The 14378-nt window shown below is 41.1% G+C and overlaps 1 protein-coding gene across 1 annotated transcript in view; it reads left to right on the top strand.

Annotated features, from left to right (window-relative positions):
- TGFBR3 (transforming growth factor beta receptor 3) overlaps positions 1–14378 on the top strand; it is a 107674-nt gene that overhangs the window by 49756 nt on the left and 43540 nt on the right. The window contains exon 4 of the mRNA XM_059854223.1: positions 9551–9688. Coding sequence (XP_059710206.1) covers positions 9551–9688 — 138 coding nt within the window. The remainder of the gene's footprint in view (positions 1–9550; positions 9689–14378) is intronic.

Below are 14378 nucleotides of genomic sequence, written 5' to 3'. Positions count from 1 at the left end.
AATTGCTGTGGCAATTTATAATAAAGAAATGTTTTTATTATGATTGGACATCATGTCGTATGTAATAGACATGGTGGTGGCAGTAGTTAGTGTGTCTAGATGAGAGGCAGTATTTGGTGACTCAAATGCCATCAGTGAGGGAGAAGTATTAAGAACTGTCACCATTCTGGAGATAACCAACGTTCTTTTACCATGAAGACAGTTTGAGATCTGTCTCACTCTTCCATCAGTTCTCAAGGAAGCACTGTGTCATGTTTTCTGCATGGACACGGTGGGCTGGTGCATGTGAATGTGGACGTGGGATTCGGAGGCCTCTTGGGAAAGGTGGCTCTGTATGACATTGCTTTTGCAGACAAAGACAGTGGCCCTTGCTTTGTAGGTGTATTGTCTGTGTAGGCCATTGGAACCTGCCTTCTTCCCTCCACTAACTGGGTTTCAAGTGATACCTGCAATGAAGTAAATTGAACATTGAAAATGTACCTGGATGCTGCATGGAAAAGTACTCCAGGCAAGGAGCAGCAGTTAGTTCTTTCTTACTGGAAGGCAAGCCAGTGTGGTTTTCAGTAAATCTCTTTTCAAGCAAGAATCAGTGAGACAGTGCAGATATGATGTGCATAAAATGGCATCATTGTGCAAGAAAATACTTGATAGCATCACAAATTTCTCCTGGAGGTTTTTGTCAGATTTTATGGTATTGATTCTGCAATTATATAGAGATATGAATAGTCCTACTTATATGGCTAGGCCTGATTAAATAGAAAATCTGGTTCCTTAGGGGTATTGGTGGGTTTGTTGTTTTTTTTTTTTTTTTTTCCTGTGTAGTTAATATTATAAAATCATTATTTGAAATATTCCTCAAATATTCTTTGTTTGTACAGAGATTAGAAGTTTTGATTATTGGTAAGTTTGAAAATAAGAAAAAAAATTGGGAAGATTGAAGACCCACCCCAGGGGAGCAGAGCTACCAATACATTGGTAGCAATTACTTTTAATCTTCTGAAGACAGTTTCCTTTGTATTTCATTTCTAAGACTGTTTGTGAGCATATGTAGTACAGACACACATTTTGCACCAACTCTTACTTGGGCTGGTGAGTTACTGACAGTAAAGTAAACAAAACTGTTTCCTAAATCTGGAGCTGCTGCTAGGTTTTCAGTTTTTTAGAGTCATGCTGTTCCTAACCCTGGCTTGAAAAGCAAGATTTTCGATTTGCATGTCCAGTAAAGATGTGAGCACTGCATTTTACACTTGCTCTGTGACAGTGCCTCTTTAAAAGACACCTGTAGAATGAAGTTTCTTTTTTCCAGTCATCTGGATCTATGTGAGGTCTAGCTGCAAGCCCTGAGGACCAAAGTCTTTTGTGTGTGGAGGCTTTCTAATGGCACAACCCTTTGCTCTTGCAGTCTTTCTGTCATCTTTTTCATGTTTGTTTGTAGTATTTACTTGCTGTCTGAAGCCCTATTATCTCAGCCTTTTCCCCTTCCCCACCTACAGCTTGTGAAACAGTGGAAAGTATGATGTTAAACCATTAAGGATACACCCTGAGATTTGGAAATTGTGTATTCATTTACCAGGTTTGCCATGATTTTTAGACACTGTGTGCTATGTTACATCTGCATGGTGTTTTGTATTTGAGATGAGACCTGCTGTCAGCTCTAGCCTCAGACCTGGTGGAGATGAGGTAGTGCTAGTACTGTCTCTGAATACACACAGCATTCAGTGTTAGTATTGTACTGGGCTAACAAGACCTGTTGAGAGGCAAGGTGGATCAATACTTCAGTGATACATCAGTGCAGCTCTGGAGTTTCTGTTGGGTGGCTAGCACCTATCTAGCTTGCTGAGAATACAGGCAGTGGAAACTTGTGTTTACCTGAAATAGCCTGTGTAGATCAGTTTAGAAGGCCCCAAATACATTAAGGAAAACAGTCCTGGCAGATATTTATCATATGTCTTTTATGTCTCAGTTTAAGAAGCTTTTCCTTTGGGACTGGAGCTGCTTTTTAGTGTGTTCTCATATATCCTCTGACATAGTTAACTGCCTCCACATCCGTTTTTTCTCTTCAGGGCACTGCATACCCTGTTACACCGCTACCTAGTAGTAGTTTATGGGTGGGAGAAGGGAAGGCAAATTAAAATTTGCAGCTCAGGCAATGCACTGAAGGAAAACTTAGATCTGCAATATATGTACAAATAAATGTGGACTAGAAAACTACCTGAAAATTTGTTTCATTTCTGCATGAGTCTTCTACCTTTAATAATTAAGTAAAGCTTAGTGTGATGATAGCATTTTCTGAATAGGCCACTAGCAACAGTAGGGGAGATGCTGTACTTGTGGTGTATAGGGACAGATCCTCTGCCCTTGAACAGATCTAAAGCCAACAAGGAATTTTCCCACAAAATGTGTAAAAGGAAGACTGTCCCCTCAGGATCCATTGTATGCCATGTGAGTGGTGTGGACATCTACTGATTTATGCAAAGCTGAGCAAAGCACTGTTTTGGGAAGCCTTGGCTGATCTGCAGAAGGGCAGATGGCACAAATGGTTTCACTTCATCTTTGGGAGCCTGAGCATCTCGATAAGGTCACAGACAGAATGGGCAAAGGGGTCCCAGCTTTGCACTGATGGGCATCAGTTTTCCCTTGACCAAACCATGGGGCTGGTCAGCGTGGGCAGCCCTTGCTCTGCAGGTGACCAAAGTGGGGATTATCATGTGAAAGTGAGATTTGGCTGACAAAGCTGAGCAGAATTGCATGTGCAGAGGCTGCTTTGTTTGCTGCAGATAGAAGTTTTTGAAAAATCTTCTTTTTCAGGAGGAAAGAGAATTCTGGTTCTCCAAGTATGTAATGCAGAACACGTTCAGTGAAAATTCAATTAAAATGTATATGTACAGGGAAAGCTGGATTTTGTATAATTCAGGTAAACAAAGCTAACATAGGCAGTGTGTGTATGATAGCTACATAAAATTTATCAGTAAACTCTGTGGGTTATATTTTCAAGATGATTGTTACAGAACTGTCTCAGTATGACTTATGGTAAAACAGTTATTGGCCTTTGTGTTCTGTCCTTTTACAAACCCTCGAGTTTTTTTACTCTTATTATTCTTGCCCTGGAAAGTCATACCCCTTTCAATTGCAAATAGGACTTGAGTAACTGTCCTGCATATTTGCCAGGTTATTTGTGTGAGGAATAGCTTTTATTATCTAAGTATTTGCATAAATTATTAGCATTTGGCCGCTCCAGCTTAGAATAACAACTTAGGAACATCAGACATTAATTTGCTATGTTTTTGTCAGAAAAGAAATGAAGCGACTAAACTGTGGGCAGAAATAGCCCAATATTTTCATGAAGCTAGAAGAACTATTTTGTAATGTCTCCTTATGTCAGAATTTTCTTATGCTGTGTGAGCTGTGGTGCTTTCTGAAGAGGCACTGCATTTCCAGTGAAACCTTACCAGCATGCTTGCCTGCTCTTCCACTTTTGAGGAGAAAGTATCACTGGTGCAGGAAACCACCAGTTATGAACCAGACACAGGCCACTCTGCTGCCAGGAACCGAGCAGTATGTTTAATGTCATACAGCATACTCATCTGGCACATGATGTCTTTGATAATGTTATAGTACTAAATTTTATTTGTAATTTGCTTTTTTTAGTCTGTTGTTTGGAGCAGCTGAATTACAAGCCACATGAGGAGATCTAAATGTGCTGCAATTCCATCCTATTACACAGACCCTCAGCTTGGCCATTTAATATTGGGGCAAGAAACATACAGGAACTTGCACTGGAGGCAGAACTACAGATAATTTTTCACTGTGCTGCAAGCCCTTCGGCTTTTGTTCTAAAGGGCTCTCTCTCATCCAACTGTTGGATACAAGTATGGAGTCAGTGTATGGGCAGGTCAGTTTTCTAGCTGGTTCTGATGCCTTAGGTCTTCAGTGAAAACACTGTGCTGCTCTGCAGGGAATAGGTGCCAAACTCAAGGGTGATGCTTCATCCCTACTGAAGGTGAAGGGACTTTGTTTGCTTCTTGTCTTGAACACATGTTTTGGGGCTGTTGTTTAGTGGCTGAGGTCAGTTGGTCTGTTCAACATAGGGAAGAGGAGACTGAGGGGAGACCTTACCACATTGTACAACTTCCTCATGGGGGGAAGAGATGGGCAGGCACTGATCTCTTCTCTGTGGTGACCAGTGACAGGACCCAAGAGAGCGGTCTGAAATTGTGTCAGGGGAGGCTTAGATTGGGTATTAGGAGAAGGTTCTTCACTCAGAGAGTGGCTGGGCACTGGAACCCCCAGGGACGTCGTCACAGCCCTAAGTCTGACAGAGTCCAAGAAGTGCTTGGACAATGCTCTCAGGCATTCTTGGGGATGCTTCTGTGCAGGGCCAGGAGTTGGACTCGATAATCATTGGGGGTCCCTTCCAACTCAGCTTGTTCTGTGATTCTCTGATTTTCCTCTGAATCATTAGTAGTGGGAACATCACACATAATTCCAAATAGTTTGTTAGTGGATGTTTTCATATTCATGTGCTGTAGGACTTGATTTTTAAGCTCTTTGTGTCTAGCACAGCACACCCTGACCTTTAGCCACTATGTAGGACTAATGTGGGTGAAGGGAAAAGGAGTTTTCCAACACCTTGTGGTCAAAGATTTTTGAGAGTGCTTAATGAGGAGAGTGCAGTGGGCCACAGGTCATAGTTGGGCAGTCCTTATCAACTTTTCTGTTTTCTTATCTTCTTTTTTATGGAGCCTCGTTTTCCAGTCTGGGTGGTAGATTGTGCAATAGTATTCTCTCTTTCATGAAGTAATGTATGGGATCTCATCAGTCTCTGGTTTAATGCCAGTAGCTTCAGTGGAATTATGCCAGGGGTGAATCTTTCCCATGATTTTTAAAACTGAGCTATAACTGCTGTTTAGTCAATCTGGTTCTCTAGTAGTGTGTGGGCGAGAAGGTCCAGGCAATGCCAATCCATTTGCAATTGTGTACTTAGGGTAAAATAAGCAAAAGGTCGATTTTAAAATTAGAGTGTTACATGAGCCTTGGAAATAAACTTCAGTCCCCCATGCACCTGGGTGGATGCTACCTGGGACTCAGATCCATTCCCTCAGGATTGAGTTGTGTCTCCTCCTGGAAGAACAGGTCTTTCCTTCCCTTGTACCTCATGCCTCGCAGCTCCCTCCCTACTCTCTCCCCGAGGGACAGGCCCTGCTCCAGCAGCATCCATGAGTGCTGCTCTGGCAGAGAGAAGGTGGCATGGTGTGTCCCTGGCAAGGGCTGGGAAGGTGGCACATTGTTGGGTTCTGTGGGAGAGAAGGTAACTCTCTGTGGATATGAGTGCTTGCTTTTAGTGCCCTTGCAGTTTCCCTGCAGTTGTGGTTTCTTTGATACTGTTTTGCAGATCTTCTGTCTCATCGCTGAGCTGAGTTTTCAAAATTTGGTGCTTGCCCTGTCTGAACAAAGAGTCTGCATTTGAGAACCCTCCCAGAAGGGAAGCAGTAGGATCTTGTGTGCTTTTAGGAACCTGCTTATACAATCATTTGATTTAAGAATGCAAATATGTAACCCTGCGAGCAAAGTTACATTCAAGCAGTAACACCATGTGAACATATTTTGAGTTTCTTGGAAAAATCAGCAAACTCTCTCTCAGAAACTGCTGGCTCTCAAAAGCTGGATATTGTGATCTACTATAGCTGGCTTGGTATCAAATCTGTAACACAATATTCAGTGAGCATAGCAAAAATATGAGGGGGAGGAAAAAACAGTATTCCATTTTGAATCACAATCCCTGTCTAAAGAGTATGCTTTTTCTTTAGTTTTATATGAAGAAGAAAAGGATCCTTCCCAAAGTACTTGATAAAAAAGTGATGCAGTACCAGATCCCACCAGTTGAGCTGGATTAATGGATTAATCCTTAATTGAATTCTATTATGGCCAGTGTACTAACATTATATTTTTTCTAGTGAATTCCAGTAGAAATTCCAAATCTCCTATACTGATAGACACAAGTGAACTGTAAAAATAAGTTTCTTCATATTAATTTATTTGACTTGTAATACCAGAATAAATTTCTGTAAATATTGTATTAACAAAAGGAGTGAGAACACTTAGGGCAGAGATAGATGTAAATTTTCGTATTTCAGCTCTAAATTTTGCCTGCTTTGAATGAGTTAATTTAATCTTTGCAACAGAGTAATGAGTTAAGATGTCATAAATCTGTCTTTACTGCATCACTTGTAAGTCAGAAAATATACTTATGTGATCTGAGAGTTAAAATTCTTTTTTTCTTCTTTTTTAGAGAACAGCTGTCCAAGCCTAGACAGTGTAATTCAATACAACACCGCATATTTTGTCCTGGCTTTTTAGCACAGATTTGTAATGGTTGTTTTGGAAAATGTGCTATGAATTTATCTAAAGGTCTTCATGCCGGAATAGTTAATTCAACCTTACAAATCCTTGGCACTTAGCTTTCATCTTTTTAGAGCAAAACACAGAGCCTGTGATTTGATGCCTTGAAGTCAGCAAAACAAAATGGTACTTTAACAGCAGCATTTACTTTGATCAGCTTTCAGCATTTGTGTCCTTGCCTTTCACATAGTACAAATTGCTTTACCAGAGTAGCGGGGCAGGAGCCCGTAGACTGTTTTTGTAGTTGGTTTCTGTGGTGATACTCAGCCTTCCATGAAACTGATCTCTGGGGACAGAAGCCTCTGCAGCCTCCTTAACCTTGCTGCTGCTGGAGACCTTAAAGGAACTGTGCAGAATGTGCAGGCAGCAGTGGCCAGCACGCTCTGGACAGAGGCAGCTGGCTCAGCAGTGCCAGCAGAGCTTTGGTGGCACTGCACTGATGAAGGGAAAATGCATCCTAGGCAACAGGACACAGCCACTGGGCTTCACATCCCACCTGTACCTGGATGCTTCAAAGAGGAACGTGTAGGTTTTGTTCTAAGATTTTCAGAATAGCTTTAGTCTGTCATTTTCAGCTATGACCAAATCCTTGTATTCCTCACAAGTTAGTCATGTATTATTTGGAGGAGTGTGTGCCAAAGGGGGCCAGACGTGAGTCTGAAGAGGAGCTTCCTCTGACAAGCAGCTGCTGAAGTTGAGCCTTGCTGAGAGGGCCATTGCTGACACACATGCCCAGAAGGTCTGGCCTAGCTATTGATTGCACAATGAAAATGTTGGCTGTGCAACAGCTTTGTGATCAAATGAGCCCTTCACTGGGAGTGAGGAATGTGTTGGACCACATTGACTTATTTTCCTGAACTGTTGTGGTGCTGTCTGCTTGGGTAATAATGCTGTCTCTTAATATGTTTTTAAAATAATATGGGCAAAGCAATAGCAGCTGTTTTTTAAATGGACTAGGTGACCTAAAAATGTCCAAGTCCATTTAATGATTCTGGTTTCATTTTCTTTTGATATTGTTTGACCAAACTGGTCACAGAGCTGCCTGAGATGCAGAAGACTTTGAATGAAGTAGTATGTTGTTAAGAAGTACCAAATGTGTGTACTTTATAAGCTTCTTTGAAAATCTAGTAATGTGTGGAGAATGTCCCTTTTCAGATCTCTGATGTTTTGGGGGGTTTTTTTAAGCTTATATGGGAGTTCGAGAAAAAAGTTAGGAACTTTACCACAGAGTTCAGTGAGTTCAGAGTTTCACACCATGTCTTCAAAACACTCTTTACAGCACTGAACACACATAGGATTAGTTTCTGCTGGAGTTTCTGGGCAAAGCTTCCATAAATATTTAGTAATATGGATTTTGCCAGTGAAAATAAAAAAAAAAGGGGGGGGAAATTTATAGTTATCTCTTGTGCTATTAATTAGAAACTTTTTTTTTTTCTGGTGGTTGAAAGCAATTCAGTATCTTTCTATCAATTTGTGTTGTGTTCTGAAGATGCTGTGAACTGCAGCCATGAGAAAGGATGTGTCTTGAATAGCTCTTGAGCTAAGATGAGACAGAGAAGTGTCCAGGGAAGGGGGATCCCTTGGGACTCAGCTAATACATGGTCTAACTAGAGCCACAGTGGGGACACTGCAGCAGAAATGGTATTTTGTTGAGATTGCTGTAGTGAGAGTAGGGATGAAGGTCTTCCTCTGCAGTGCTGTGGATGGAGGCAGCCATGCCAGAAATTAGCCAAGGGACAAGTCAGTGGGAGCCCAGCTGTGGCAGCAGAAAGCTCAGCAAGGCACAGCTAAAGAGAAGGCTGGTGTCAGGCTGGAGGTGCTGGTGCAGCTGAAGTGTTGAACCTGTGCTTGTGTTGATGTCATAACTTTTAACACCTTAGAGTCCTGTTAAGCCTTTCAGTCTCTGAAGAAGTAGTGGGAAGAGGCATTTAATGCCTCTGATGCATAGTCAAAGTCCTGGCTTTCACTTGGACTCTGCAGTTCAAATCACTCTCCCTCACACAAACACCTCTCTGGTGAGCTGTTCTGACCATAGTGGCTCTTTTCTATCTCAAATATCCTTTTAATTTCTCTAGCAGGATACAGAATAAATGTGAATTATCTTTGTGATCATTTCTGTTTGCCACCACTCAAACTGGTGGTTGTGTTCATGTTTGCTTCCTCTATACTTTTTTAAGAAGGAGCTGTGATTGTCAGGGAACCTGCCTGTCACCAGTATGGTGGGACATCAGCTTCCCTGAGCAGTCTATGGTAGATCATCTCTCCATTGCACACTAGAGGTTTTTTCCTGTAATGTGAGATGAAGTATCGAGCTAAATTACTGCTTAAACAGCTTATTAGGTGCCACAGAAACCACTGTACTATCAATTGCAAGTCTGTATATGCTAAAAAAGGACAGGCTGTTCTGTTGAGTGTTTGGTTATGGTTTTGTCCAACACTGACCCCTTTCTGGAAGGGCAGTACTGGGATACGAGGAGCTGGGCAGGAGGGACTTCCAGCAACTACAAACTGCTTGTTTCAAAGCCACTTCTAACAGGTTGCCTCACTTCTATGATGTCCACTTTCCTCAGATCATTTACCCTGTGTATCTTTTTAGCCTCTGAACACAGGCATTTTCTTTCCCTAGTGTACGTTAAAATTTCTTTTAGAATTCCTTCCATAAAGTAATGTAGTGTTCGCTTGTGTTTCTGGATTTGTTCCCCCTGGGTTTTGTTTGTTTAGTTTTATTTGTGTTGCAGGCTAGATTTATGCCCTTAACAGAATCAGCAGATGAAGTTTTATACTCTAAGCCAGCTTTGTAGACTACCATCTAGAAACCAGAAATCAGAGTTTGCTTTGCAGTTCTTTTTATCTCCTTGTTCTCCAACTCTCAGCTTAGTGGTTTGACCTTTTGCATAAGATATTTTTCATCAGCATTTGCCAAGGTTTTCTTTTTAGCAGTACTTTGCAAGCATAGAGCACAAATGTTAACTATTTCATATTTTATGTTCTCTGTGCTGTGTTGACTGACTTTTGTGGAAGTAGATTTGTCTGTAATCTTGAGTCAAGAGGTCTGAATGCTAAAAGTCATAATATGTATATATATAAATTACCTTTGATTCATGGTTTCAAATTCCAGGAAGTATTCACATATTTCTATGTTTTTCTGTAGGTCACATTGCATTTGAATCCAATTTCATCAGTGCATATTCATCAGAAGCCTCTGGTGTTTCTTCTCAACTCTCCTTTGCCATTGGTCTGGAAGCTAAAAACAGAAAGATTGGCACCTGGAATCAGAAGAGTTTTCTTTGTAAGTGTACACAGTCCTCTGGCCTGCTCTCTGTCATAGCTGCTTGTCATATAAAGTATGGAGTTAATGGCATTCATTTGGAAAATTTTCAAACTTAGATTAAAAAAAAAGTTAAGAGAGGGTCAAGTTTCATTGTGGGGCTCTGGGGAACAGTTAGGTGGCAGGGCAAAGCAGTTTGGAAAAAGTAGCCAATTACTTGTTATGTGAATTTAAGAAAAGGAAAGCAAAACTGCTTTTCAGAATCTGCACATCATATAATTATTAATACTAACAGCCATTAGAGTTCAGAAAGCTGTGAGGTTATACCAGAGAGCCAGTCCTGATGAGAAGTCTAACAGTACCATAAAGCAAAAAGCCTCAGAGTGATTGGAAATATTAAGAGTGGATGCTAATTGTGTGGTCTGTGACCAAAACAAAACTTTGTATCTATTGAGCTCAATATGTCCAGTTATGGTTTATGTCTCTGATGAAGTTTTGGTCTATTGAAATGACCAAGTTAAGCCCAGAATGAAGTCATTTTTATTTCTCAGAAAGACTGGAGCACTGCTTATAATGCAAGATCCAAATATTACCTAGTATTTGTAAATCATGTCCTTACAGTTTGCCAGGACATTCAAGTTTGCTATTTGTAGTGAAACAGACAAGTTGTTTGGATTAAATTTTTAATGCATGACATCATGTCTAATCATGAGTTGTCTTTATGAAAGTTGCAGCTTTCACTATATTCAACTCTAATTGCAGAACTAAACTTGATTATTTTTAGCAGTGTCCTTATAGGGCTTAATTTTGTTCCTCCAGCACAGCTGACAGTGGTAGGCAAGGTTGTTTCTGCAGCACCCAGTGGGAACTCAGCTGTGTCACTGTGCATCTGCAGGACATGAAGATGCACCATGGTGCAGCATTAGAACTCTGAGGAGGGACACTGCTCTCTCAGTTGACATGGTGCAGTGGTGACATGGGGAAGGGTACCAAGAGTTCTGTCACTTGCTGGACACTCCAAGCTTTCTGGAATAGTTTTTCTTTTTCCTGTCATCAAGCTATAAGAGTAGGAGTAGCCTTGATATTTTGAACTTGAAAGGACTGGGTCCTGTTTCCAGTACAGTGTATTACTGATTGGTGCAAAGAATATGGCTTTGTTTTTATTCTAAGGTATTCACAATCTTAGGTTTTTCATTGGTGTTTTGGAGACTCATGACTGTTATCTTCCTGTTATGTGTCCTTAATGCAACCAGTACAGTTCTGGTCAGCTCAGAAAATGACTGAGGAACAATATGTGCAACAACAGTGTGACAAGTCCTCGTTCCTCTCGTGGACAAAAGCAGGATCTTTCATCAGATAATAAAGCCTTGGACTTACTTTCAGTTTAGTTTTGATCTTCTCCACAACACATCATCACTCCTATTTCCTATCAGCTAGATTTTGTTCAGCTAGTTTGTGTTCTTCCTCTGCACCCAGGATTTTCCCTCTCCCCTTATCTTGCTCTGGGAGTGGAGAGATGGCCTGCTGAGACCCATGCATTTCTGCTCAGCTGATTGTGCTGAGCTTGCTTGGTTTGTCTCAGTGGGGTTTCAGCAGCCTGCATTAAGGCATAGGAACAATAGGAATGTGCCTAAGGCTCTGACTGCCAAAATTGTACCCTTAGATAGGTGCTTGCTGCAGATAACTGTTTCAGGTGCTTCTGGTTACAAAGTCAGGCTTGAAGAGGTGAGCAGCAGCAGTCATGGATCTTGTCAAGCAAGAATTTGTCTGACCTCAAGAATTGCCATGGTAAACTTGGCCACTGATGCTGCAGGGAGGAGTGTGCTGTTTCTAAGGTGGGGCAGGAGTACCTGGTAGGCACTACAGATTTGCTGCGGTGTTGGGGGGACTCAGTCAAATACCTCCTCTCACAACTCTGTCTCTTAGTCTCTGCTGATCATGGTAAGGGCTGAATGTTGTGGTGCCTGGTGCCATCCTGCCAGCCTGTGGTGCTGGGATTATGCTGCTGCCCATGGGACCTTGCCTTTTTGTTGCAAGGGCCTGAACTGGCTCTCAGTGTTAACCCACCTCTAACCCATCTGAATAGCTAGCTCTCCTAACAATATTGGATCTCCTTAAGTGCCGTAAGAGTTTGTGTAATTTTCCTTCCACCATGTTAAGGTTTCTATTTTTCTTTTCCTACAAAGAGCTCAGAGAATGAGATTGCATGATGCCAGGGTGCTGATCCACCATTATCTCTCCCAGTTTAGTCTGTCATCTATCTCACTCTTCAAGTTCACTTTGTTCTTTCCCTAAGGTGATATTTTTGCTGTAAACATAAGCTAACTGCAGTCTCTTAGCATGGATTCATCAGCCTTCCCACTTTTCATGGCCCAGTTTCTCAGGGCATCTTGGGGTGATAAGCCATGAGGTTATGGGCTGAACAACTTTAAATGTGGTCACTATCTGTTGCTTTTCCACAGTTCCACTCTGCTCTCAAGGACAAATACATTGTTTTCCCAAAAGCTTTCTGAAAAAAAAGCACAGATTCATGTGGCACAGAAAACATGAAAAATGTGGAGGAAGTCCTAGCAGCACCTGTGGGCAAGTTCAGTATGCCAAACAGAGAGCAAGGGGCTCTAGTTCTGTATACAGCTGTTTGCCTGTGTTGAGCTGTGCTAATTTGCAACCCCTGCGACACACTCTGTCCTAGGAAAGGTTGTTCTTTTCCAGAATCAAGGCTTCTTGTTTTAGGTAAGTTGTGGGGCAGGGGGACATCCTGCTTCTGCCCTAGTTGCTGAGAGGTTCCCTGCCTCTGTGCCAGAGCCTTCAGTCAGTTCCAGACAACTGACCCCTAGGACTGTAAATAGCAGCTCCAAGGGCTGCAGAGTGCAGAGCTTGCTTCCTTGGGCCTTGTTTAAAAATACTTAGCTCTATGGCCCTGACTTCTTCAGTCTCCTTAAATGTATAGCCAGAACAGAAGACTGAGTATGTTGAATCATGAAAGATTTAGAATTTGAAGAAACTTTTCTAGTGCCCATGAATTCCATGGCAAGCATTCCACAGGAGTGTCATAACTATTGTGTCTGTCTCTATGGAAGCCTCAGGCAAGATATTAGTTGACTTTCCAGCTTTTCCTTCAGACTTTCCAAACAATGCATTCATTCACCATTTTATTAATATACTGTATGTAAAGTATGAATTGCAATGACTTTAATTGATTGAATCCTGGTTAGAACAGTAAGTAGTGTAAAGAAATTTAAAAGACAACTTCCAGGACTTGCTGCTGATAAAGACCACACTGCTAGAGCCAGGTCCAAGTTTGTACTGAAAGGATCATGGAACCATTAGTAAATGGTTCTCTTTATTTCTTTTTAATATTAGCTTTTTTTCCCTTGTAAAGTATCATAATAAAGTTCTCAAACTGTTACAGAGGCATGTACTTTAAGTAAATAATTAAATAAAAATTAAAAATTAATTGTATTATAAGTTTCAAGGTTATTTCTAACAAAGGTGTCTCCAGGATATGAGTAGATGATGAACTGGAGCACGAGTGCTGTTAGCATTGTACAGGTGGAGAAACCAAGGTACACTGAGCTTGAATGGTGATTGTACTGGAGAAGAGGGTAGAGTTAGGGCTGTGTCTTCTCAGTGTCCTCATTAGCAAAATGGTTTGTTTCCTTCATTCTGTGAATTTGTTTGAGTTTCCATTAAAGCTAAGCTGCCCCAGGGAAGGATGAAAAGATTTAAAGCTTGTATCAGCAGATATCCAAAAGACTGGGAAAATACAATACTGCTGAGCTGGGCTGGAGTTTAACTTCTTATCGTAGTTTGAGCATGGATTTTTTTGCCTTCAGGCTGGTCCTCCATCAGTTAAGAAGCTTAAAATGAATGTGGAAGACAATCCAGGCTTTGGTGCATGGTTGTAGTATGAGGGAAGTACAAATTAGCTTTTTGGTAAACATTTTTTAAGTATGGACATGTAGATTTGGTGTATATGTGTGGTTTTGCATTTATTTTTATCATGTAATGCACAGTTCCACTCAGTGACTTACGTGTTTTATCTTCATGGAAACAGCTCATGGTTTCATTTTCACAAAATGCCTGCTGGTGGCTAAACTCACAGTGGAATAAATTATCATTAAAATTAGGTAGCATGCCCCAAATAAACCAAAGTTTGTGTTGGGTTAGCATCAGGATTTTTTTATTGAAGAGTTTTTTCCAAAGTGGTGCTGAATGGAAGCACAGTGATCCTCACAGGGTGACAGTACCTTGGAGGAAGCCATCGTGGCAGGCCATGGCTGCTAGGAGGAGTTGTGCTTCACTATTCTGTTGCCTGCGTTGTCATTTTGCTTCTCAGGGTGCTTTCCCCATCTATCAATCAGAAAGAACACTAGTGAGTAGTCTTAAGAAAAAATTTGGGCATCTTGATATAAGCCTGACAAAAATTTTCTGTGTGTGCACGAGAAAGAGAAAAGAATATGTGGTGTCTGCCTAGTGTGGTGTTAACAATACTTGGACAGGTTATTTTCAGACTCTGCATGAGTTGCTGTATATTGATGGGTGAAGTAGGTGATGTTGTGAAATGATTGTAATTTTAGTAAAATAAGTCTGGGGTTTATTTTCATTGTGTTAAAAATAAATGTACCTTAGTATCATGGCATTTCAATCCAAAAATACCTGAAATGGGTAAGTGCATGGACTGCCTGGCCTAAATAATTGTAAATCATCA

The sequence above is a fragment of the Haemorhous mexicanus genome, chromosome 9, assembly GCF_027477595.1.
Source record: "Haemorhous mexicanus isolate bHaeMex1 chromosome 9, bHaeMex1.pri, whole genome shotgun sequence".
Taxonomy (NCBI): Eukaryota; Metazoa; Chordata; class Aves; order Passeriformes; family Fringillidae; genus Haemorhous; species Haemorhous mexicanus.
Note: the sequence above shows the minus strand (reverse complement) of the source record. Positions and strands in the feature narration are given on the sequence as shown.